The 27,123-nt window shown below is 47.2% G+C and overlaps 1 protein-coding gene across 3 annotated transcripts; it reads right to left on the reverse strand.

The window, feature by feature from the left end:
* Positions 1–5,442: 5,442 nt before the first annotated feature.
* Positions 5,443–25,574, reverse strand: LOC137415519 (uncharacterized). Of its 3 annotated transcripts, XM_078774978.1 has the most exons (6): positions 25,428–25,574; positions 25,199–25,271; positions 18,538–18,970; positions 7,146–7,283; positions 5,952–7,013; positions 5,443–5,632 (listed from the first exon to the last, which is right to left on the reverse strand). In XM_078774978.1, exons 3-5 carry the CDS (start codon positions 18,956–18,958, stop codon positions 5,953–5,955), a joined length of 1,620 nt encoding a protein of 539 aa, XP_078631104.1. In that variant the 5' UTR covers positions 18,959–18,970; positions 25,199–25,271; positions 25,428–25,574; the 3' UTR covers positions 5,443–5,632; position 5,952. The 3 variants fall into 3 exon arrangements, with proteins under 3 accessions (XP_078631104.1, XP_078631102.1, XP_078631103.1); XM_078774976.1 differs by having other exon boundaries at positions 5,443–7,013; XM_078774977.1 differs by having other exon boundaries at positions 5,443–7,013; positions 25,420–25,574.
* Positions 25,575–27,123: the final 1,549 nt, after the last annotated feature.

Genomic DNA, 27,123 nt, shown 5'->3' on the forward strand with positions numbered 1-27,123 from the left:
TTCGCAACTTTATAACTTCCCAAAAGGCCCGGAAAGCATCAAGAAACGCTTCATTTTGCAAGAGGCTGACGTTGAAAGTCCAGTAAGCAGCACCGCGATTCCGGGCCGGAGAAAGGACATGAAGAATGGCCATATGGTGGTCCGAAAAACCGCTCGGGGCTACAACAGCGTGGCCCACAACATTTAAGGAGTCACTGTTGACATATATTCTGTCCAGCCTCGCAAGAGACAGCCGGCCATTTGCACAGCGGCACCATGTATATTGACGTGCGGATGGATTCTGGAGCCTCCACACATCCACAAAGGAAAACTTGGACAATGCTCCCCTTAGAGGCACCAAGCTTGCTGGATGGGGCTCTGCTCCATTGCGATCAAGAGTGGGGTCCATTGTGCAGTTGAAATCCCCACTCAGACAAACAATACCATCAAAGTCAAGGTGCGTGAGAGTAAAATCCAACTGTGTAAAAAAATTAAATCTTTCTGTGCTATTACTCGGTGAATATACATTTAGGATCGTGTGCTTATAACCATTAAAAAAGAAATTCACTGAGACTAAATGCCCTTTAATAATTTCTTTAAAAGCAACACCCTGTGCACAGAAAGAATGATGCAAATAGACAGCAACTCCAGCACGAGAGCAGGCCAAGCTGCTAAAGAACCACTGTCCTTTCATCATTCTGTTCCATTCACTAACGCAAGAAGGGCTACACCTCGTCTCTTGCAAAAGAACAATATCAAAGCGTTTATGCTGGACAAGCGACTTTACCTGGGCCTTACGCAGGGGGGAGCACCCCCCATTAATATTTAAGGTTACAATAGAAAAGGTCATCTTGTAAATTTAAAGATGAATAATTAAGTGGGGAAGAAGTCAGACTGTGCCTGCAACTCCTTCCTGGCTTTGAGCACACATTTCCTAAGGCGAAACACTTGTGACTCTGTCACACCAAGCTGTTCTGCCTTGAGGAGGAGATGTTTGGAGGAAGTTATGAAAGCAGACAAATCTGGGAAAAAATTATTGATTTTGATTTGTTTCTTTTGAAACGTGTCTTGAAGAAACTTTAAGATCTTGGTGGGTGACACTTCAGCGCCTCCCTCGGAACCTTGAGCCAAACCTGGATCATTCCAGGCTTCAATACTAGCACCGGAGGCAAGCGACGAGGCACCGTCTGAGTCATCATCAGAGTAGTTTCTATTAACGTTAACACACTCTGATGTGAGTGTTTCCACAGCGAAAAATTCGCCCTTTTCCAGAGGCAGGACCGGTGTTTCCGTAATGGGGGTTTTAAAATCCAGGTGAGAAACTGAGGTTTCTGCAACGGAGGCTTCGCACTCTACCGGAGAGGAGGACGTTACATTTTCCGCCTCCATGGTTTCCGACATTTCACACTCAACAGGGAGTGGGGGTGCATCAGGCACCTCATTAGAGGTCACCTTGCCAGTAGTCATGGAGGTGTTTACGATCGGTTCTGGGGCCGTTGTGCGCGGCTCGCAACAATCAGGTGCGGAAACGTCTTCTTCTTCTTCTTCTTCTTCGCCTAAAACACTGAATCTGTTTTGCAAAGCAAAACCAGCCGTGGACGAATCCGTTTCTGAAACAGGAACGTTAAGCTCCTTTGCCGACGCCATTTTTTTCGGACGGCTCGATTGCACTTCCTCACCAACCCCGCCACGTTTCTGCCTCTTCTTGGAGGTCACAGTGATGAAAACCCCGTCTTCCGTCGGGGGTTCCTCAGTTTCAAGCCTCGGAAGTGAAGGCTGATCCAGCGTCCTGGATGTGCCACATGAGGCAGCGTTTGGCTCGGTCCGTGTCGATGTGCCACTTGAGGCAGCGTTTGGCTCCGTCAGTGTCGATGTGCCACCGGACATGGACGTCGGACAAGCACCTTTCAAATGTCCGTGCTCCCCGCAGGTGAAACACGTCATCGTCTCCGTTGCGATGTACATCATGTAGTTTCGCTTATCAGCAACCAGCGTTGCGGATGCATTGAGCGACTGGGCGTTGTTCTTTAGCACGATGTAGCAATGCCGTCGGAACGACATTATGTGACGAACCGTTGAATCGGATCGCAAACGAAGAGGAATCATGGAGACTCGTGACACCACGGTCCCAAACTGTTTTAAAACGGACACAATATCTCCGCTTTTCACGCACGGCGGAATATTCGACAAAATCACTTTCACCGCCGGCGTGTCCATCGGACTCACATTAACAAAAATGTCCGGCGGTACCGACAAACCCGTTTCGACCGCCTGGGCTACGTAGCGCTCCTCTGAAAGAAAAACCACAACTCGTTGGTTCATCTTCGAAGCCGCTAAAACGTTCTCGATCCCAACGAGCTCTCCCAAGCCCAACACAATGTCCTCGACCCGAACTCCGTCGGGCGGACTCACGATGACTCCATTCTTTCGAGTCAGCGACTCATAAATACTATTCTGCAAACGACCGCTTGCCATAGCGATAAATGAACCAAACTAAGGAAATATTTGAAAAAACAAAACAAAATAGAACCTATCGCAAGCAAAGCCTGCAGGCGAAGGTAAAATGAAAAGAAATAGAATAAGGGAGCCGATAAACGGCGATAATGAAGAACACGGCAAGCAGAGCACAGGCCCGAAGAACACAAGGTTCTTTAGGACTCGCACCAAACTCACCATGCACGCTCTCTTTCTCTCTCTTGTCTCAACAAAGAAGGAAAAACACGGGGAAAACTTCACAAACACGTACAAGGGCACAGAGGGAGTGAAAAGGGGGATGGGAAAGGCAACAACACAACACAGTACTCACAGCTCCTCACACACAGCAGCCATGATTGCCACACCCACGCACGACTCACCAACGACCAGCAGGGGGCGCGAGAGAGAGAGAGAGAGAGAGAGAAAGAAAGAGAGAGAGAGAGACAGAAAGAGAGAGAGAGAGAGAGACAGAAAGAAAGAGAGGGAGAGAGAGAGAGAGAGAGAGAGACTTTAATACAATACTTGTTTGTTGGGAACAATTGGTGTGGTTTCACCATTGGTCATTGACATACAGAATAACACATCTTTCTGCCGTGACTCCTTTCGGGGCTCGGAGGTACACCATGACCGGGGTTTGGGGAGGAGCACGCAACAGAAGTCAAACTATTGCAGGATGTCACAGGTCACCAAAAACAGTTAAGAGAACATTTAATATCACACAACATTTCATTCGAGGTCCATGAACTTCCTCAAGCCGATATTCCAGTTCTGGCCAGTCGTCGTTTTCTATATCCGATTCGCAGCTCATTTCTGGCCAAATGCCAAATGCCAAAGCATGAAATTTTCATGGTGTCAGGATATGGCTGCACCATCACCATTTCAGTTCTGCTCCATATCAGTGGACTTCCCAAATGAGCACAGCTCCTTCTGAGTTATTTATAATTGGTGGAGTAGTGCTAAGTACAAAGAGTTGATTGGCTGTACGTTTTTCTGATCAATGATGATCCCAACTGCAATAATGTGTGTTTGGTGTACATTCACACACATCCGCACACATTTGTGTGTGCATCACCCAATAGTTTCAACAGCATGACAAACACTGCTTCCTCCCAACGGATCTCTGCACCTTCAACAGCTCAATGCCAAGTCAGCACCACGGCCAGAGGGGAAAAAGAACCAATCCGTTCAGGCGTTTCTGCCTATTTGGCATCATCAGCACGGTCCAAACACTCCGTGACCTCCACATTGGCCTAGCTATATTGAATAATTCACTCTCTAGCTGCTGTGGTCACAAATTAATGGTCCATCACAGACGGCCATTGCCACGTGAATTGTAATCAGCAGATGTCACATGCCATGCAAACATGATTACTGGGGCTACACTAACAGCCAATGAGTTGTGAAGTGTGCATATATCTAGATGATGCACACACAAAGAGTCATTCGTAATGTTTAGATCTTGACTCAGGACGGAAAGGAAAGTGGCACGCTTCAAACTTCATTCACATAATGTTTAATTTATCCGTTTAAAAACGTGTGCACTTCGCCCATTTTTGTACAAACAAACATTCTGCCAATTCTTTTTAGGAAGCCAAAGCATGTGGGCATATGTTTTGCCTTCCTTAGCATGTATATCTATTTATCTATCTGCAGTGCATTCAGAAAGTATTCAGCCCCTTCACTTTTTCACATTTTGTTATGTTGCAGCCTTCTGCTGAAATCGTTTAAATTCATTTTTTTCCCTCATCAATCAACACTCAATACCCCATCATGACAAAGAGAAAACAGGATTTCAGAAAGTTTTGCACATTTATTAAAAAGAAAAAACTGAAATATCACTTTGACGTAAGTATTCAGACCCTTTGCTATGACACTTGAAATTTAGCTCAGGGGCCTCCCATTTCTCTCGATCATCTTTGAGATGTTTATACACCTTGATTGGAGTCCACCTGTGGTAAATTCAATTGATTGGACATGATTTGGAAAGGCACACACCTGTCTATAAAAGGTCTCACAGCTGACAATGCATATCAGAGCAAAAACCAAATCATGAGGTCGAAGGAACTGCCTGCAGAGCTCAGAGACATGATTGTGTCGAGGCCCAGATCTGGGGAAGCCGACAAAAAATTTTTTTTGCTGCAATGAAGGTTCCGAAGAGCACAGTGGCCTCCATAATTCTTAAATGGAAGAAGTTTGGAACAACCAGGACTTTTCCTAGAGCTGGGGCCGTCCGGCCAAACTGAGCATTCGGGGGAGAAGGGCCTTGGTAAGAGAGGTGACCTAGAACCCCATGGTCACTCTTGCTGAGATCCTGTGTGGAAATGGGAGAAACTTCCAGAAGGACAACCATCACTATAACACTCCACCGATCTGGGCTTTTTGGCAGAGTGGCCAAACAGAAGCCTCTCCTCGGTGAAAGACACATGAAATGAAAAGTGCATTTTGAAAGATAGTGCCGGATAATAAAATTGGCTTCTACTTATTAACATTTGGAGCAGTGAGGGATGATTATTTAGTTATGGGCTTCAGTGGGCCCACGCTGTACCCAAGGTGCATTGCAGATGCAGAAACATCTCAAAGATGATCAAGATAAATGGGAGGCACCTGAGCTAAATTTCAAGTGCCATAGCAAAGGGTCTGAATACTTATGTCAATGTGATATTTCAGTTTTACATTTGTTATAAATTTGCAAAACTTTATAAATCCTGTTTTCTCTTTGTCATTATGGGGTATTGAGTGTAGATTGATGAGGGAAAAAATAAATTTAAACGATTTCAGCATAAGGCTGCAACATAACAAAATGTGAAAAAGTGAAGGGGTCTGAATACTTTCTGAATGCACTGCATGCTAACTGAATATTTACATTGAATTCCCGTTTCTACCAACACACACTCCAAAGTAAATTTCTCATTTCAGGTCAGATATCTACGAATCCACTTCATTGACAGGTACCTTTCCGAGAATTCACAATAACACAGTCACAGTGCATTTGTGCTTTTAGTATCTCTTTTTATTGCCAAACCCTTCACAAATTCAAGTTTCGTATAAAGCAGGAGACTTCTTCTTCTAAACAATTTTACAACAAGGTTGTTCTCCCCACATCACACGTCAATGAAACATGGACGACAGCAAAGATTGAGCAACAATTCATGTCCAAACTGCCATGGAAAGATGACATCTGAGCATAACCAAAAAGGGACAAGAAAAACAACTATATCAGAAAGAAAACAAAATTCCTATACACAGATCACAATCAAAAAACTCAAATGGAACGTGGCTGGATACTTGGCAAGTACAGAAACAAGAATTACAAACTGGAAACCGAAGGAAAACCCTGAAAGAAGCACAATATCCAATATCAGATTGAGATATTAAGTGATGTTGCCATCTGAGTATTTGGCATCAATTTTTCAATATGTCTCTATTGTGAGAAGATAGAGAACCAAAATAATAAATTTTACATTTTTAAAAAGCTGTCATTTTCTTATCCTCTTTACCTCATTTTTCATATCCTGGTATTTCAGATTTCAGCTCTCTTGTATGGATCTTCATATGTGATTTTAAATTGTTTTTTTGAGAGAAACCTTTATCACATATTGAGCATTTGTGAGGACGCTCTCCTGTATGGATCCTCATATGTGATTTCAAATGGCCTTTTTCAGAGAAACCTTTATCACATATTGAGCATTTGTGAGGACGCTCTCCTGTATGGATCCTCATATGTGATTTCAAATGGCCTTTTTCAGAGAAACCTTTATCACATATCGAGCATTTGTGAGGACGCTCTCCTGTATGAATCCTCATATGTCTTTTCAAATGGCTGTTTTGAGAAAAACCTTTATCACATATCGAGCATTTGTGAGGTTGCTCTCCTGTATGGATCTTCATATGTCTTTTCAAATTGCCTTTTTCAGAGAAACCTTTGTCACATATTGAGCATTTGTGAGGACGCTCTCCTGTATGGATCCTCATATGTGATTTCAAATGGCCTTTTTCAGAGAAACCTTTATCACATATCGAGCATTTGTGGGGACGCTCTCCTGTATGGATCCTCATATGTAATTTCAAATTGCCTTTTTCAGAGAAACCTTTGTCACATATTGAGCATTTGTAAGGTCGCTCTCCTGTATGGATCTTCGTATGTCTTTTCAAATTGCTGTTACTTGAGAAACCTTTATCACATATCGAGCATTTGTAAGGATGCTCTCCTGTATGGATCTTCGTATGTCCTTTCAAATTGCTGTTACTTGAGAAACCTTTATCACAGACAGAGCACTTGTGGAAGTGTTTTCCAGTGTGAATCCTCATGTGTATTTTGATGTTACTCATTGAAGCAAAACTCATTCTGCACACATTACATTTATAACGTATTCGCCTTTCTAGAACCTCATTGTTTTTGTTTAATTTAATATTAATCTTGGTGTTGCGAGGCCTACACATGCACTTGTAATTTAAAGAAAGTGAGTCTCGATTTTGTGATCGTTTCTTAAAAAAAGGCTTCTTCCTCACTGTCAAGCTGCGACTGGAGCTTATTTGTCCCATATTTCTTCTGGATAGTTCTACAGAAACAAAGAACACATTTTCTTTTTTTGGTCAAAATCAAAATGCAAAATATTTAACACATGTCCGAAAATTTTATATTTTCTCGACAGAAAAGATTGTATGTATTTTTTTTTTACGTTTCCACTCACGAGTTGCAAAACAGGAAGCACTTATTTTTGTCATGTGAATATCAGAAACTTCCTTTGCAGATGCACATTTTGAATCTTCTGTGACAGATGAATCGTTGTTGTGTTGTCTGCCTTCCACATTTACAGAAGAGACATCACCTGTGTACAAATCAGCGTCAGTCCTTTGCATGGAAATGAGATTCAGAACCATCTTGAGAGTTCATAGAACATGTTACGCCATGGAATGTGTACTTCAATTTAAACATAATAATGAATTTAAAGATTGTTAAAAATAACAACTAGAACGGGCACTCGGTAGAGCGCATACCTTCGCCGCAGCTACTGTTCTGTACTTGGCATGGGAGTGTAGGGAACAGAACAGTGAACAGTTTGGTGCTGATTTCATGCAAATCGGATAAGAATTGACCGAGTTATGACAAAAAACGCACATTTTGCAAGGTCGTGACCCCCCTGACCTTTGACCCCCAACCGCTAACAAGGGTAATGTCTTCACTGGGTCATGTCGTATATCACAAGATCGGGCATTGAATTCTGAACATTTTGGCATTAGTTGCATGCCAATTGGATAAAAATTGACCGCGCTATGGTAAAAATACGATTTTGACCTTTTCGTGACCTTGACCTTGACCTTTGACCCGATTGCTCCCAAAATCTAATCAAATGTGTCCCGTATAATAACCAATCATCCCACCAAATTTCATGCAATTCGGTTGAATACTTTTTGAGTTATGCGAATAACATACACACACACACACACACAGACATACAAATAAATACACAGCGATCAAAACATAACCTTCCGCTTTTGCGAAGGTAATTATGGATGTTAAGCATGACTGAAGCAGTCTGCTATATCACCCTTATACACCACCCTATTTGACATGTCCAAGTACTGCTAAACTGGAGCTTGGTGGAAGTAACAAGAAGGCGATTTGTGTTCAACATTGTTCAAGTATTTAACTCAATTTAAATTAAATAAAGATTGTAAAATTCATCCCAAAAAATTCTGGAACTTACTGGTGTTAAAAATTGTGCTCTGCCCAAAATCCTGCTCTACCACGCTATCACACCCTTTCTCTGTTCTCTTCACCCTCTCTTTTGCTCAAGGTCATCTGCCATCTGCTTGGAAATCAGCCAACATTATCGCTTTATTTTAAAAAAAGATGCAAAAACAGATCCCTGCAACTACAGACCAATGAGCCCACTCCCCATAATTAGCAAGGTCATGGAATCCATCATTGCTTCTGATAATTAATAAACCCTTCTATTCCTTCTCGACAAAGGCTTGATCTCATCTGTGATCATCATTTTGGATTCAGACCAGGCCACTCCAATCTGGACATGGTGTTTCTGCTGTCTCAACAATGGATGGAGGCCTTCGTGCTAAACAGGAAATCAGAGCAGTCTCCCTTGACATATGTCGTGCCTTCGATACGTTTGGGCACCCTGTCCTGCTCACCAAACTCTCCTCTGATGGTATCAAAGGAAATCTCCACACATGGCTTGCGGACTTCCTCTCCGGGCGTAGTCAACGTGTGGCCTGAATAGAATTCTCTCTTCTCCCCTTCCTGTTCAGGCTGGAGTTCCTTAAGGCAGTGTTCTTGGCCCTGTGCTTTTTTTATTATTCATTAATGTGTATTCATGAATCATTAACCCTGTGTATTCATCAATGATCTATCCGGCTCTCTGCAAAATTCTCTCCATCTTTTTGCTGATGACTCCACCCTCTGCTGCTCCTTATCTCAACGCTGAGATCGGCAGGCAGCAGCCTCTTCACTCTCTGCAGACCGGATAAAATCACAAACTGGTCAAACAAGTGGAACATGTCATTCAATCCTGACAAATTTCACACCATCACGATTTGCTCTTCATAAAGACCATCTGGAAAACCCTCTGTCACTCAACCTTTGGAGTCTCACTTTCTGTCATGATCTTTCCTGAGAAAACCGCATTTCCAAGCTGGCCTCCAAAGGCGCACCGACTGGGCATCCTCCGTCATGTGAAGTCCTTTCTTGGCACTACTGAACTTCTCGCCACATACAAGGCTGTCATCCACAGCTTGATGCAGTACTGTTCTCCCCTCTGGGCTGGTGCTTCTGCGTCATACCTAGCTCAGCTACATGCTGTAGACACCAAAGCTTTTAGAATCATTGGTGTCTCCCTCGATGAAGCCGATTCTGAGGACCTTTCACTCTATCACCACAGGCAGGTTGGTGGTCTTTCTGTGTTCTTCTGACTCCTCTCCAGCCTAGCTCACAAAAAAAATAGTTGGTGGTTGAATTCAGTCAGCTGATATGAAAATCTTGTTCAAATTTGAAGTCAATCATTTGGAAATTGAGGATTTTAGAAATTTGAAAAGGTTGTTGACCTTTTGGCCAATGTTGTTGTGAAAAAATATTTGGTGGTTGAATTCAGTTAGCTGATATGTAAATCCCATTCAAGTTTTCAAGTCAATCAGATGAAAACTGAGGATTTTAGAAATTTGAAAAAAGTGGTTGACCTTTGGCCTATGTTGACCTTTTGACCTGAAAAATAAATAGAATTCTGTCGGCCCACCAAGTTTATCGTTTTGTGAAGTTTTGTGAGGATCGGTTTAAAATTGTGACCTGTAGGCAAGTATAAGTGAGCAGACAGACAAACACAGACACCAGCACGATGCCCAGCCCATTCCCATCTCCTTGAGATGCAGATCAACCTACTGCAACCACAAGACATGTGGTCGGCCCTCGGTAACAACATGTGGAAACATCAATATTACTGCCAATGTAAGTGAATCTCGATGTGATCTCAATATCCTCCGTACAGAGAGGTACAGACCGTATAGTAGCATCCGAGATGTCATTGAAAGCCTGGATCCTAAAGTCCATGGACCAGAGGGGCCTATCATAAACCCCCTCCAATAATCCTCCTCAACTCAACGTGCATAATTATGATCAGTGATGTCTCCTCAGACCAAAAAATGTAAACTTCCAAAAAATTATTTTGGTCTATGTTTTCTATGACCCCACTGGTGCACATGTCAAAATGTCCCTTTTTAAATATATCGACCATTTCTTGAGATATGCTGATCACTTGCACACCAGTTATGTTGCATCTCAATAATTATCAGCTCAAATCACACTGAATTTCACGTCATTGCTTTTTATTATGTTTAACAATCTGACAACTCTAACACAGCCTGGTGTTGGCTTAGCGGTTAGGGTGCAGGCTTGGGATCCTAGGATCCTGTGTTCGAATCCTGGTCGATCGCTGAATTAACGCCAGGGGGGTTGACTCAGCCTGTCATCCTTCCGAGGTCGGCAAATTGAGTACCAGCTTGCTGGGATGAATGATCATGGTGTGTACCCCGAATTAGAATAGGTACACCGTATCCCTGCGCATCGTAAGAGCGTGACCAAGGGTTGGCGTCAGGAAGGGCATCCGGCCATAAAAAAAACATTGCCTCAAACAGGGAACCATGATTGTCATGGGGCCCGCAAGGCTAACCCCCGCTTTAGCGGGGAAAATGGCCTTAAAACGATCATTCATTCATTCAATCTGACAAAGTTTTAATTGTTTGTCATGTTTTGATTTTATGTTAATGAAGTCATCTCATCAGCATATATTGAAATACATCCATCATATCTGCCGCCATTCTCTCTCTCCACTGTGAATGAACACAAATAAATCAAATGAAAAATGTAGGAATGTGTTGCATTTTGCTTTTATCAACATCCAGTCTTCAAATAACTGTTTGAAATATTCACGTGATACACCAATATGCTAATTAACCCATTTGCACAAGCAAAAGTATCACAAACACTAATTTCAGTTTATGCAGATGTTGTTTCTGTAACACTTAGAGGTCACATGACGTCAGCATGCTGAAAAACATCACACATTCTGTATTTAACGCACATAAAAGGGATTTATTTATTTTTGTTCTGGGTAGAACAAGTATTGATGTTGCAGTCAGAAATAAATAATATACAGAATCAACAATGCACATAACAATTAATTTATTCATAAGCAAACATGCAAATCACCTTGACAACGAATAAAACATGTATTCTAAAAACAATTCACAAGTAGGTTGTGACATTCCATTGGGCTATTCACTTGTTTCAAGGAATTAAAGAAAACCATGAATATGTCTCCACAAAGAATACTTTTTTAAATGTGATATTCTGTAGATCAGCAAAATCACTTCAATTCAAAGTTTCATTATCAACTTCTGGATCATATTTTGTGGAGACTGATTGTCTGAGAGAGTATCAATATGTTTGGGTCATTTGAGTCTTTTAGTGGGGCGGCTTCGCCCAAATATTCAAAAGAATTGTGCATTTTGTGATACAAGCACCAAATTTGGCACACTAGTAGACTATCATATTATGAAAAGATCTGGATATTGGGCCATCTCAGATTCAGAGATTTGATTTTTGCAAGATTTGCAGATTTTGCAAGCTGAGATTGCAACGCCAGGGACGGCCGACTCCTTCCTACGAGCTGCCCACGTCACCCGCACAAGAAGAGCTCATCAAATCACTGCAGCGGCACTGCACATCCTGCAACACCGTGCGTATGAACGCCACTGTATGACATATGCTGATGATGCAGAAGACCTGCCTGAGTTCGAAGACTGGTGTCACCAGAGAGGAGAAGACATTCCCAACTTTCAGTACTGGGCAACTGTGCTGGAACTAGAGATGTTGGTACTGGTCTACGTGCGTTCTCTGCGGCAGGCTTCATTCACGACGTACCTTGATACCCTGACGGAACTGGTCCCATGGTTCCATGCCTTAGACCACACACACTATGCCAGGTGGGTCCCTGTTCACCTGAGGGACACGGTTGCACTCCCAATGAAGCACCCAGATGTAGCCAGAGAATTCAGGGCTGGCAACTTCACTGTACAGAAGATGAAGAAGGTGTTCTCTTCGATCCCAATCGAATCGAAATCTTGCAAAAATCAAATCTCTGAATCTGAGATGGCCCAATATCCAGATCTTTTCATAATATGATAGTCTACTAGTGTACCAAATTTGGTGCTTGTATCACAAAATGCACAACAGGTTTGCTATGCTGCTACACTATTTTGGGTCATTTGGGGTCCTCTGAATATTTGGGTTCCTTGGGTCTTTTCAGTCCTACTGGGTCTTTGGGGTATTCAAATGTCTTTGTGGTATTTAAGGCTCTTTGGGGTAATTTGGGTATTAGGGTCCACTGAGTCCTCAGGGTATTTAAGGGTCTCCGGGGTCTTTTGAATCATTTGGGTTTTTGGGGTATTTAAGGGTGTTTGGGGGAATTTTGGGTCTTTGTGGTCTTCATGGTGTTTTGGTCTTTAAGGGTCTTGGGGTCTTTTAAGTATTTTGGGTATTTGTAGGTCTTTGGGGAATTTTGGGTTTTGTGGTCTTTTTGGTCTTCTGGGTCTTCGGGATTTTATGGGTCTTCAGCATCTTTGGGATATTTTGGGTCTTTGGGGTCTTTTCATTATTTTGGGTCTTCAGGATCTTGAGGGAATTTTGGGATTTCGGGGGACTTTTGGATCCTCGGGGTCTGTTGGGTCTTCAGGATATTTTGGGTGTTTGGGGTCTATTGGGTCTTCAGGATCTTTTGGGTCCTCTTGATCCAGGGCCGTTTGGATCCTCTCGTTCGTTTTGCATCCTCAGGGTAGTTTGGGTCTTTTGAATCCTTGAGGTATTTTGTGTCTTCTGGGTCCTTGGGTTATTTTGGGTCCTCAGTCTTTTAACCGGTGGACAAACGGTCATGTTCAAAGACTGCCCATTAAAACCACACATAAAACCCCATCCCCTCCTAAAGTGCAACTCATAGCCTTTAAAACTCAACCTGATAAAGGGGGACAGACACACATTGTGTTTTATATGGTAGATATCCAACAAAAAATACCAAAACATTGACAATTTTAGGCGACCTTCACCTTTTGACCACAAAGCGATGGGCGTCAGCAACCCAATATGCAAACTCTGCTCAAATTTCAAGTCAATCGTGTGAAAATTGATGATTTTATACAACCTTGAGCGTTTGTTCTGACAAAAAAAACAATCGGCTTCTCGCTTTTGATTGGTGAACCACTGCAGTGACAGTATGCAAAATCTTAAAATTCCAGGTCAATTGGATGAAAATTGATGATTTTATGTGACACTGATCTTTGACCTTTTCACCAAATTATTAATTTGTCTTGTCCATCTTCTCAAAATAAAGGAATGTTGAAAACTTCATGAGAAAGCTCAAATGGAACAAAAAAGTTAGGGGACAGACACACACAGACAAACCTAATTAATGAGCAAGGACATGGATACACCATGACGAACACACACAAGATGGCATCAAAGAAGCTGGCACATAATCTCGTCACACCATCCCACTTGGACTCATGGCTTAGACCCACCGATGGTGGTCCAGAAACCAGGACCTTGGTGATGAAGGGAAGGAAAGGAAGGTGCTGCAGGTGAGAGAGGGCTGGTGATGAGTGGGATGGAGAGAGTTATTTAAGGAGTGGAGATGAAGCTCGATACGAGGTACTCAATACGCGAACGAGGCCTTGTGGTTGATTGCGAAGCCTCAGTGGAAACGTGTGCAGAGAAGCAATCGACAAACGTAATGTCGAGTCGCCAGCTCGGGAATCGCTGAGGTGGGAAACTACTTCGGATGGGCCAAAGGAGAGTGGGGGAAGGTTAGAGCCTTTGACAAACGAAATGTGTGTTGGAAATAAAGGCAAAAACAAATTATGGGACACAGATCACCGTGTGGTGTTAGTATGGGCAGCGGCACCAAGCTCAGTCCAAAGAATGAATCCTGCCCCTCCTCTAGTGGGAAAAAAGACCAACTCACAATTTGATAGAGATTTGCAACAAGCGAAGAGACTGTGGAGGTGCTACCCATCTCAAAAACTAAACTCAAGAAAAGGAACCTTGGAGCATGGAGGAGGAGGAGTCCATTTACCACTGTAACATCTTTTCAAGACATCAACATTGGAGGGTGGCCAGTGGAGGAGCTACATTAATGGACCAGCTGAAGACCAGATTGACCACCAGAGCAGAGATGGTGCCATCCAAAAAAATTGAAAAAGTTGTGTCAAAGGCAGATAAATCCTAAAATAAAAATAAAAATAGATAACGGTGAAGGGCAGATGGCATGCAGAAGAAATGGTGAGGATGATAGCCACGCGCTCACCAGTGATGGACAGAGGAGAGGTTGGAGAAAATGGTGGTGGAATGGTGGAGAAAAAAAAGAAAAAACGTGGCCACAATAGCATGGGGAGAAACTGCGCGATGAAGTAATGGTTTGGAATGCGGAGCGTCACTGGGGACACAGCGACGAAGGCGTGGTGAGGGAGAGGTGGAGGTGGAGGAGACAAAGAACCACCCTAATACTGAGGGGAAACAGACCAGACTTACAATCGTGGACCGAGTGAAAATATCAACACAATTGAACAGGATGAAAATGAGAACGGCAGATGATAACACAGAAGGACAGAAGGGAACAGGGAGGTGAAGGAGAGAAGCACTATAAGGACAATGAGGAACATCAAATACTGGAATAAGAGCTTGCAAACAAAATAGTGGAGATGACATTGACACCATTTGGAGAAAGACCACAACTATATGAGAAAACAACCAATGGACAAAAATGCTGTTTCAGCGGCACCCAAATACACAACAAGGAATGTGGAGTAATCCACTAACCCTCTGCAAAAATCTCAACATTCCAGCTCCAGCAACTCATGGAAACGTCATCCAAAAGCAATCACTGAAAACAATGAGGTAATCCCTTGCTCAGGTACAACGTAATTATCCCACCGGGCACAGGAAACAAAGCATTGCGACTGGATATCACATTTGGGTTCAAAAAAAGAAGGAAAGCCGAAGGACTAATTGAAGGATCCACATCCGGATCTTCACCAAAATCTAACCGATAAGTCCTCGTCACAAACGTGACCAGTCCACCAAGATTCGTCAGAATCCATCCATGATGTTTTGGGATATCCTGCTCACAGACAAACAGACAGAGGTGAAAACATAACCTCCACCTACCTTTGGTGGCAGAGGTAAAAATAAAAATAAATCACAGAACATAAAGGTCCCAGTGTGTACCCTGGATAAGAATAGGTACGCCGTATCCCTGCGTGTCGTAAGAGGCGACTAAGAGGGTTGGCGTCAGGAAGGGCATCCGGCCATAAAAACATTGCCTCAAAAAGAGAACCATGACAATTACAACTACAAATGGGCAGGGTGCAGCCCGTAGTGCAGATCGGTTTCTGAGGTTTGGAACATGGAATGTAGGGACAATGACAGGGAGATCAGGAGAAGTGGTGGAAGTATTGGTCAGAAGAAGAGTGGACATATGTTGTGTGCAAGAGACGAGATGGAAGGGAAGTGGTGTGAGAATGGTGTAGGGTAGGCAGGGACAGAAATACAAGTTTGTGTGGCAAGGGTGCCCGGAGGGCGTGAATGGTGTTGGTGTCCTGTTTTCTGAGGAGTTTGTAGACAGTGTGGTGAGTGTGACTAGAGTGAGTGATAGGTTGATGATGGTGAAAATGATGATTGGAAAGCTCTTGGTGAACGTCATCTCGGGATATGCTCCGCAGATTAGTCGGAGCGATGAAGAGAAGGACAAGTTCTGGTGTGCGATAGAGAAGCTGATGGAAAACGTGAAAGATGAGGAAGTTGTTGTGGTAGGAGGAGACCTAAATGGACATGTGGGAAGGAATATGGATGGTTTTGACGGAGTTCATGGGGGTTACGGATATGGTGTGAGAAATGGAGAAGGTGAAAGGATTTTGGAGTTTGCTGATGGAGCTGATTTGTTGATTTGTAACACTCAGTTCCAGAAAGAGGATAATAAGCTTGTTACATACACGTCAGGTGGGTCGACGACAACCGTTGACTACCTGATGGTGCGTAGGCGAGATAGGGGGCACCTCCGGGACACAAAGGTGATCCCGGGGGAGGAGGCTGTTTCACAGCACCACTTGGTTGTCTGCGACGTAAGGGTGAAAGGTGCGAGGAGAGCTCGGCGGGTGAAGTACCAACCGAGAATGAAGGTGTGGAGGTTGAAAGAGGTGACAGTAAGGGAGGCATTAAAAGAGAGGCTGAGTAGGGTCGAGGATGATGTGGTTGAGCTTGAAAGTGGTTGGATGTCACTGAAAGCTAGTCTGTTGGGAGCCGTTGGTGAGGTATGTGGATGGACAAAAGGACCACCGAGGCACTCGGAAACATGGTGGTGGGATGATGAAGTTGGAAAGAGGATTTACGAGAAGAGGAAGAAGTTCAAGGAGTGGCAGAAGGCGAAGGGTACGGGAGCAGAAACAGCAGAGCGTGAAAGTTATAAGGCAGCCAGGAAGGCTGCAAAGAAAGAGGTAGCAAAGGCGCAGGAGGCATGTAGGAAAATGTTCGGAGAACGCTTGGATTCGGAAGAGGGTCAGAAAGCAGTATTCAGGATTGCAAAGCAGATTGCGAAAGAGAGGTGTGATGTGATGGGGGTGAGTTGCTTGAAGGATGAAGTGGGACAAATCGTTGTCGACCCAGATGGAATTAAAGGAAGATGGAAAAGATATATGGAAATGCTGTTGAATACAGAGAATGAATGGGATGGCAACATCGAGAGTAACCCAGTTTTAGGACCGGCAGAGAGGATAACTGAGAAGGAAGTTGAGGAAGCGATAAAAGCAATGAAGGGTAGAAAAGCGGGAGGGCCGAAGGGAGTTGTGGGAGATATGTTGAAGGCAGCAGGAAGTTGGGGTGTGAAGAGAATGACAGAGATCTATAATCTGGTGGTGAAAGAAGGCCGCATTCCAGTGGTTGGGAACTGAGTACCCTCGTCCCTCTATACAAGGGGAAAGGTGACCCTCTGGTGTGTGGCTCGTACCGAGCGATAAAGTTATTGGAGCATGGAATGAAGGTATTGGAAAGGGTGTTGGAGAGGAGGATAAGGAAGAAAGTGAAGATCGACGAAATGCAGTTTGGATTCATGCCAGGAAGAGGAACGACAGACGCGCTTTTCATTGTGAGGCAGTTGCAGGAGAAGTACATGGAGAAGAGGAAGAAGTTGTTTCTTGGGTTTGTTGATCTGGAGAAAGCATTCGATCGGGTTCCACGCAAAGTATTGACATGGGCATTGAGGAAGTTAGGAGTGGAGGAATGGTTGATCAGAGTAGTGATGGCAATGTACAAAAGAGCATGCACAGCTGTAAGGACGAAGGACGGGAACAGTGGTGAGTTTGAGGTGAAGGTGGGAGTGCATCAGGGGTCGGTACTAGGTCCACTACTATTTGTAGCTGTGATGGAGGTCCTGGCTCAGAACGTAAAGGAGGGTTTACCGTGGGAGTTGTTGTATGCAGATGATCTGGTGTCGATTGCGGAAAGTATGGATGGACTGAAGGAAAAGATGAACACGTGGAAGGAATGTATGGAGACAAAAGGTCTGAAGGTGAATATCGGAAAGACGAAGGTGATGGCAAGTGGTAAAGCATGTGGTGAGGTGGAAAGAACTGGGAAGTGGCCCTGTGCTGTGTGTAGGAAGGGTGTCGGAGTGAACTCCATTCAGTGTACAATGTGCGCTGGAGTGGGTTCATCAAAAATGTAGTGGTCTAAGAGGGTCATTAACCAGTGTGGCAGCTACATTCAAATGTAAGGTGTGCACAGAGGGAGCTGCAGATGGAGGAAATGTTGAGTTGGATCTTGGAGACGGCGTGAAGCTGGAAGGTGTGAAAACATTTTGCTACCTCGGAGACATGCTGAATGGAGAAGGTGGATCAGACTCGGCAATGGTTGCTCGAGTGACATGTGCATGGAAGAAGTTTCGGGAATTGAGTGGCGTGCTGATGATGAGGGGAGTGTCGTTGAAGCTGAAGGGAAAGGTGTATGCTGCATGTGTGAGAAGTGTTATGATTTATGGGAGCGAGACATGGGTAATGAACGTAGAGCAGCAACGAAGGTTGGAAAGGGTGGAAATGCGAATGGTTCGACGGATGTGCGGAGTATCGCTGAGAGAGAGGAAGACAAATGATGAATTGCGAAAGATGATGGGAATAGAGCCTGTGATTGAAGCTGTGAAGAGGAACAGGTTGAGATGGTTTGGTCATGTGTTGAGGAAGGATGAAAGTGACTGGTTGAGAAGAGTGATGGAAATGAATGTAGAAGGAAGTAGAAGACGGGGAAGACCGAGAAAGACTTGGCTAAAGATGGTGGAAGAAGAAATGCGGGCAAGGGGTTTAACAAGGAGAGATGCAGAAAATAGGGCAAAATGGAGAAGATTGTCATGGGGACCGCAAGGCTAACCCCCGCTCTAGCAGGGAAAATGGCCTTTAAAATGCATGTTGTTGTTGTTGTTGTTGTTGTATAAAGGTGACTTCTTGACATTCTATGTTGAATTTAAAAAATACGTCACGTACCAGACTTGGGTGTGAATCCATGATCCTGAAATTGGAGACTGCGGAAACCACGGAGCCCGATTCCACAGAAACCAGAAACGTTGTCCCGGTGCACGTTTTGGGATCCGAAAATCTTTTCACAGAAACTGGAAAGTTCCCGAATAACATTCTCTAAGGTGACGAAAACACTTCCCAAAAGAGAAGAACCTGCAATCTGGACATCTTGAGTCTTCGAAAAAGAGTTCATAAATGTACAGAAGTCAGCATACATCGCAAATTGTAATTTCTCTTTGGAGAGAGAGAGGAGCTCGGCCCGTAATGGATCCGACTCAGCGCAAGCTCGAATAACCTTCTGATCCTCAATTCCGAGCTTATCCATCACTGCTTGGGCTGTTTCTGCTCTCAGGCCTTGGGACTTGAGCCATTCCAAGAAGTTCTCCATTTCACCGATTACCTGCCAAGGATACAATGTTTATGTTAATCACAGAAAAGTTATACATGTTATTTTCTTGACTCACTTTGAAATGTTTTGTGAGTTATTATCTTCTCCAATTTGATCACGTGTCGAGATAAACGGTAAACGTATCCAGCTTTATCACCACATTCACACTGTCAGTTTACCTAAGAGACACCCACACTCACCTTTGACCTGTGAAGCATGGTCCCAAATAAATGATTTGCCAGTCCGTCATCCTGAATGAGCCCAAAATAAGACGGGAAGCTGCATCGGCCATTTTAATTCCATGTATTTGTGAACAAAATCTCTGTCTTCAAATACCTGAGTAGCACATGGATGCTATCCTAGTTTGAAGGTGATGTGTTGGTCAAAAATAAACATTTAAGTCTTAAATATAGAGTAACGTCAGTGAGATACGTGGTTTGCTTCTGAGAACCAATCAGATCAATCTGAGGGGGGATGGGGGAGAGGCCGACTCGCAGAGTACTCGCAAAGAAGATTGTTTGTGACGTCGGCAAAGTTGCTTTCAGTTTATTCCTGGTGTTTGATTTTGTGCCAGTCACAAGTGAAGACCCTGACTCGTGGTGGTGAAAGGTAACACGAACTTGGTTGCCCGCTCTGACTGAATCCCCTGCCCCTGTAAATCAAAACTTAATATATTCAGGTTCGTATTTTCTGACGATGAGTTTCACCTCCTTTTATCAACTCCTGAAGTTTCGCCACCATCGTCGGTTTTTCTTTTCAGTTAACGGTCCATGTTTGTCAAAAGAAAATACAGTAAAAGTAAAATACAGCAGCTTGCCTTTTCGTGTGAACACGAGATGTCCGAGACATTCTCCATGCCGGAAACACCTTTGATCAACCAAATGCGGTCAATGGCGAAACTGCAAATGCCGAATCCGCGAATGTTACGGATGGAAAACCTCACGTCATTTCTTAATTCACCTTTAAACTCAATCTCTCTATATTTTCATTTTAAACAGCATCATTCCAATCACAAATTAATACAATAACATTAATATAACCTCTTTTTTGAGAGTTAAATTTTGCGAACACTCATGAGATAAACTAATAACCTGCCTTCTCAGGTGGGTATGATATCCGCGGACCACGAGGTTGCACCTTCCGGCCCACTGATGGTCATGAGTATGACCCACCGGTTGAGAATCTCTGGCCTGAACAACTTGTTCGAGAAGATAGTCCAGCTTTAGTTTTGGATGCACAGATGGGACTGACATTTTTTTTCGATACCAACGCCACATAGATCCCTCATCCACCCACCATCTACAACCTTTATAACACCTCATTTGGAGGTCACCTTGGATATACAAGTTAATAATAAAAACTTTCTGCCTGGTTCGTAGTTAAAAGGAGAAATGAGGTTTCACCATAGTTGTATGATGTGTTGTGATGACGTCATACAAAACTGACAAAAGAAGGCACCTGAATTGTCCAATGACAAAAGAAGGTTCATTAGTAAATGGAATAACCCGTGAGTTCGGCGGAACGTTGCGGTTTTTAAAATCAGAATTCCTGTCCCGAGGATGATGATGCAACCAAACTACCCGAGGATGATGATGCAAGCAAACTATCCGAGGCTGATGATGCAACCAAACTACCGGAGCGGTGATGATGCAACCAAACTACCAGAGCGGTGATGATGCAACCAAACTAGACGAGGATGATGATGCAATCAAACTACCCGAGCGGTGATGATGCAACCAAACTACCCAAAAGGTGATGATGCAATCAAGCAACCCGAGGATTATGATGCAACTAAACTACCCGAGGATGAATACGCGACCAAACTACCCGAGGATGATGATGCAACCAAACTATCCGAGAATGATGAAGCAACCAAACTACCCGAGGATGATAAATTCGGCGACATTTCGGGCACTAAAAATTTGAGATCTGGCGATCTAAGAATTGAATGCAAATCGTCACTCAGCGGGACGAGGTGTTGAGAGGATGCAGACAAGGTGTTGAGGGTCTGGACGAGGCTTTGAGAGGGTCTGGACGAGGCGTTGAGAGGGTCTGGTAGAGGCGTTGAGAGGGTCTGGACGAGGCGTTGAGAGGGTCGGGACGAGGCGTTGAGAGGGTCGGGACGAGGCGTTGAGAGGGTCGGGACGAGGTGTTGAGAGGGTCGGGACGAGGTGTTGATAGGGTCGGGACGACGTGTTGAGAGGGTAGGGACGAGGTGTTGAGAGGGTCGGGACGAGGTGTTGAGAGGGTCGGGACGAGGTGTTGAGAGGGTCGGGACGAGGTGTTGAGAGGGTCGGGACGAGGTGTTGAGAGGGTCGGGACGAGGTGTTGAGAGGGTCGGGACGAAGTGTTGAGAGGGTCGGGACGAAGTGTTGAGAGGATCGGGACGAGGTGTTGAGAGGGTCTGTACGAGGTGTTGAGAGGATCGGGACAACGTGTTGAGAGGGTCGGGACGAGGTGTTGAGAGGATCGGGACGAGGTGTTGAGAGGGTCGGGACGAGGTGTTGAGAGGGTCGGGACGAGGTGTTGAGAGGGTCGGGACGAGGTGTTGAGAGGGTCGGGACGAGGTGTTGAGAGGGTCGGGACGAGGTGTTGAGAGGGTAGGGACGAGGTGTTGAGAGGGTCGGGACGAGGTGTTGAGAGGGTCGGGACGAGGTGTTGAGAGGGTCGGGACGAAGTGTTGAGAGGGTCGGGACGAGGTGTTGAGAGGGTCGGGACGAGGTGTTGAGAGGATCGGGACGAGGTGTTGAGAGGGTCGGGACGAGGTGTTGAGAGGGTAGGGACGAGGTGTTGAGAGGGTCGGGACGAGGTGTTGAGAGGGTCGGGACGAGGTGTTGAGAGGGTCGGGACGAGGTGTTGAGAGGGTCCGGACGAAGTGTTGAGAGGGTCGGGACGAGGTGTTGAGAGGGTCTGTACGAGGTGTTGAGAGGATCGGGACAACGTGTTGAGAGGGTCGGGACGAAGTGTTGAGAGGGTCGGGACGAGGTGTTGAGAGGGTCGGGACAAGGTGTTGAGAGGATCGGGACAAGGTGTTGAGAGGGTCCGGACGAAGTGTTGAGAGGGTCGGGACGAGGTGTTGAGAGGGTCTGTACGAGGTGTTGAGAGGATCGGGACAACGTGTTGAGAGGGTCGGGACGAAGTGTTGAGAGGGTCGGGACGAGGTGTTGAGAGGGTCAGGACGAGGTGTTGAGAGGGTCGGGACGAGGTGTTGAGAGGGTCGGGACGAGGTGTTGAGAGGGTCGGGACGAGGTGTTGAGAGGGTCGGGACGAGGTGTTGAGAGGGTCGGGACGAGGTGTTGAGAGGGTCGGGACGAAGTGTTGACAGGATCGGGACAAGGTGTTGAGAGGGTCGGGACGAAGTGTTGAGAGGGTCGGGACGAGGTGTTGAGAGGGTCGGGACGAGGTGTTGAGAGGGTCGGGACGAGGTGTTGAGAGGGTCGGGACGAGGTGTTGAGAGGGTCGGGACGAGGTGTTGAGAGGGTCGGGACGAGGTGTTGAGAGGGTCGGGACGAGGTGTTGAGAGGGTCGGGACGAGGTGTTGAGAGGGTCGGGACGAGGTGTTGAGAGGGTCGGGATGAAGTGTTGAGAGGATCAGGACAAGGTGTTGAGAGGGTCCGGACGAAGTGTTGAGAGGGTCGGGACGAGGTGTTGAGAGGGTCGGGACGAGGTGTTGAGAGGGTCGGGACGAGGTGTTGAGAGGGTCGGGACGAGGTGTTGAGAGGGTCGGGACGAGGTGTTGAGAGGGTCGGGACGAGGTGTTGAGAGGGTCGGGACGAAGTGTTGAGAGGATCGGGACGAAGTGTTGAGAGGATCGGGACGAGGTGTTGAGAGGGTCTGTACGAGGTGTTGAGAGGATCGGGACAACGTGTTGAGAGGGTCGGGACGAAGTGTTGAGAGGGTCGGGACGAGGTGTTGAGAGGATCGGGACGAGGTGTTGAGAGGGTCGGGACGAGGTGTTGAGAGGGTCGGGACGAGGTGTTGAGAGGGTCGGGACGAGGTGTTGAGAGGGTCGGGACGAGGTGTTGAGAGGGTAGGGACGAGGTGTTGAGAGGGTAGGGACGAGGTGTTGAGAGGGTCGGGACGAGGTGTTGAGAGGGTCGGGACGAGGTGTTGAGAGGGTCGGGACGAGGTGTTGAGAGGGTCGGGACGAGGTGTTGAGAGGGTCGGGACGAGGTGTTGAGAGGGTCGGGACGAGGTGTTGAGAGGGTCGGGACGAAGTGTTGAGAGGATCGGGACGAAGTGTTGAGAGGGTCGGGACGAGGTGTTGAGAGGGTCGGTACGAGGTGTTGAGAGGGTCGGGACGAGGTGTTGAGAGGGTCGGGACGAGGTGTTGAGAGGGTAGGGACGAGGTGTTGAGAGGGTCGGGACGAGGTGTTGAGAGGGTCGGGACGAGGTGTTGAGAGGGTCGGGACGAGGTGTTGAGAGGGTCGGGACGAGGTGTTGAGAGGATCGGGACGAGGTGTTGAGAGGGTCCGGACGAGGTGTTGAGAGGGTCCGGACGAGGTGTTGAGAGGGTCCGTACGTGGTGTTGAGAGGATCGGGACGACGTGTGGAGAGGGTCGGGACGAAGTGTTGAGAGGGTCGGGACGAGGTGTTGAGAGGGTCAGGCCGAGGTGTTGAGAGGGTCGGGACGAGGTGTTGAGAGGGTCGGGACGAGGTGTTGAGAGGGTCGGGACGAGGTGTTGAGAGGGTAGGGACGAGGTGTTGAGAGGGTAGGGACGGAGTGTTGAGAGGGTCGGGACGAGGTGTTGAGAGGGTCGGGACGAGGTGTTGAGAGGGTCGGGACGAGGTGTTGAGAGGGTCGGGACGAAGTGTTGAGAGGGTCGGGACGAGGTGTTGAGAGGGTCGGGACGAGGTGTTGAGAGGGTCGGGACGAGGTGTTGAGAAGGTCGGGACGAGGTGTTGAGAGGGTAGGGACGAGGTGTTGAGAGGGTCGGGACGAGGTGTTGAGAGGGTCGGGACGAGGTGTTGAGAGGGTCGGGACGAGGTGTTGAGAGGGTCGGGACGAGGTGTTGAGAGGGTCGGGACGAAGTGTTGAGAGGATCGGGACAAGGTGTTGAGAGGGTCCAGACGAAGTGTTGAGAGGGTCGGGACGAGGTGTTGAGAGGGTCTGTATGAGGTGTTGAGAGGATCGGGACAACGTGTTGAGAGGGTCGGGACGAAGTGTTGAGAGGGTCGGGACGAGGTGTTGAGAGGGTCAGGACGAGGTGTTGAGAGGGTCGGGACGAGGTGTTGAGAGGGTCCGGACGAAGTGTTGAGAGGGTCGGGACGAGGTGTCGAGACGAGGTGTCGAGAGGGTCGGGACGAGGTGTCGAGAGGGTCGGGACGAGGTGTCGAGAGGGTCGGGACGAGGTGTCGAGAGGGTCGGGACGAGGTGTCGAGAGGGTCGGGACGAGGTGTCGAGAGGGTCGGGACGAGGTGTCGAGAGGGTCGGGACGAGGTGTCGAGAGGGTCGGGACGAGGTGTCGAGAGGGTCGGGACGAGGTGTCGAGAGGGTCGGGACGAGGTGTCGAGAGGGTCGGGACGAGGTGTCGAGAGGGTCGGGACGAGGTGTCGAGAGGGTCGGGACGAGGTGTCGAGAGGGTCGGGACGAGGTGTCGAGAGGGTCGGGACGAGGTGTCGAGAGGGTCGGGACGAGGTGTCGAGAGGGTCGGGACGAGGTGTCGAGAGGGTCGGGACGAGGTGTCGAGAGGGTCGGGACGAGGTGTCGAGAGGGTCGGGACGAGGTGTCGAGAGGGTCGGGACGAGGTGTCGAGAGGGTCGGGACGAGGTGTCGAGAGGGTCGGGACGAGGTGTCGAGAGGGTCGGGACGAGGTGTCGAGAGGGTCGGGACGAGGTGTCGAGAGGGTCGGGACGAGGTGTTGAGAGGGTCGGGACGAGGTGTTGTCTGTTGAGATGATCGCACTTTGGCGAGGCTTGGGTTTCGTGTCAAATTCCTAGGTAGATGAGGAAGAGCCCCGGAGTAATCCATGGGGTGGATCCGTCCATGGAAATTGATGAAATGAAGTAACACTTAGCGGTCAGTGGAGTTATCGACCGTCAAAGATCCTGTAGATGTCTCAGTACAATCAGGAGCAAAGATCTCAACACCGGTGTGTAGTCTTGAACTTTATTCTTCTCAAAAGTAAAACGCTCGCACACCGCAAGGAAGTTACGAACTCATAGTCATATTGACACCATAGAAACTATTAGTATTACGTTGCAAACAAAATACAAATAGTTAGAACAATGTCACATTACCTGATATACACCTCGACAGTTCAACTTTCGAATTGGCAGAGACGAAGAGCACGACACATGAACTCAAAACCACCTGGTTTGGGGCCAAAAACACGAGGCTGAGGAGATCACTGAAACTAAATAATTCTCAAGCTCGACATTAAAAAAGCCTTGAAACCACAAAATACTTCGTTCCATAGATGTCCGACATGTTTATACACTGAATTACAATGAAGGAATACCTTCTTACCTCTTTATTCTGGGCTCCAAAGACGAGTTTTCTTGCTCAGATTCGGCGGCTTCTCCTCCGTTCAAAGACGTTTGGCGAATGAATAAAAGCCGTAAGAGCGACTTTCGAACATGGTCTAAATAATCACACACGTACATTACAAAGTATTCCAATGCATGACTCTGGGCTTCACAAACACATCTTGTGGCAACAAAGAGTTCAAACTAAAGTATATCGATACAAATCAGGGGTAATATACAGCACTATTTCCTGATTACGTATGTACACAAACTTGTGAGTTGTGATGCGGTCCTCGCCGAGAATAATGTGCTGTGTGACCGGAAGTGCGTCAGATCTAGATACAGGTTGATGAAATTTAACATTACCAGTTGCAGAACAAAGAAAATGAAAACATATCATATAATGAAGTTATATTTAACAACCAGTAACAGCAAATATAATTATACGATGTTGTGGCGGACACAAAAGCCCACTGGCGTGGTGACATCATTCCACGCACCAAGTGGGCGGTGGCCACGCCCGAGGGGTAGGCGTGGCCTCATGATATACACCGGGCGACCAGCCCGGAGGAGTTCAGTGTTACAGTGTAGTCTTACAATAAAGACGTTTATATGTTACCGCTTGTCCGCTTCCTCCTTGCTCACAAGCAGCGCGCGTAACGCCGCGCTTTACTGGTGACCCTCGACGTTGGATCTGCCGGAGCGATCCTTCCACACGCGACGCCATCGCCATGGCCGCCTTCGTCAAACTTCCGGAATTTTGGGAGGCTCAGGCCGAAGTCTGGTTCGTCCAGGCCGAAGCCCAATTTCAGCTTCGGCACCTCACCGGCGATGACACGCGCTACTGCCACGTCGTCGCCTCCCTCGGGCCCGGCACGGCCGCTCGAGTTGTGTCCGTCCTTCGCCACCCACCGGACGGCCACAAGTACGAGGCACTCAAGCGGCTACTCCTAGCCACGTTCAGCCTCACGGACGACGCACGGGCCGACCGCCTCCTGGATCTCCCCGAGCTCGGTGAGACGCGCCCGTCGGTCCGAATGGACCATATGCTGTCACTGTTGGGCGACGAAGCCCCCGGTTCGCTATTCCGGGCGCTTTTCCGTCGCCAACTTCCAGCGCAGGTTCGCCTCGCATTGGCCGGGACCGGGCTAACGGAACCCCGAGCATTGGCGGCCGAGGCGGTCAAGTACTTCGCCGCTTCGGACACGCGGGCGAGCGTTGGCGTGGCCGTCACGGCCTTCGACGCTGATGTTCCACAGCATCATCTTCTACAGCACGCTGAAGTTCAGCAGCATGCTGATACGCACCTCGTGAACGCCGCCACGCCCCGCCCACCGCCGCGGAGAAAACCGCCACCGCGGGGAAACCCGTCGACTCCACCGGCCTGGCGGAGCCAGCCGCGCTCCTCCAGCTCCACCACCTGGTGCTGGTTCCACGCCAAGTTCGGCCACGAAGCTCGGCGGTGTCATCCGCCGTGCTCCTTCAACGGGTCGGGAAATGCCCGGGCCGGCGCTCAATTGTGGCGATGAGCGCCGGCCGTTCGAGCAGCCTGCTGTTCATAATGGACACCTTCTCCGGGCACCGTTACCTGTGCGACACAGGAGCGCAGGTGAGTGTCATTCCCGCCGGCACGTCAGACAAGCACGCCGCGGGTGGGGGCCCCGCGCTGCTTGCCGCGAACGGGACGCCCATCCGTA

The sequence above is a fragment of the Myxine glutinosa genome, chromosome 3 (assembly GCF_964187855.1).
Source record: "Myxine glutinosa chromosome 3, kmMyxGlut1.1, whole genome shotgun sequence".
Taxonomy (NCBI): Eukaryota; Metazoa; Chordata; class Myxini; order Myxiniformes; family Myxinidae; genus Myxine; species Myxine glutinosa.

Excerpts from the sequence above, each read along its gene's own strand:
- LOC137415519 (XM_078774978.1), bottom strand. The coding sequence starts at position 18,958 with ATGGAGAACTTCTTGGAATGGCTCAAGTCCCAAGGCCTGAGAGCAGAA. Across the intron at positions 7,284-18,537 it reads TGGATTCACACCCAAGTCTG|GTGATGTCTCTTCTGTAAAT; the intron begins GTACGTGACGTA and ends ATTTGTACACAG. Across the intron at positions 7,014-7,145 it reads TGCTTCCTGTTTTGCAACTC|AACTATCCAGAAGAAATATG; the intron begins GTGAGTGGAAAC and ends TTGTTTCTGTAG.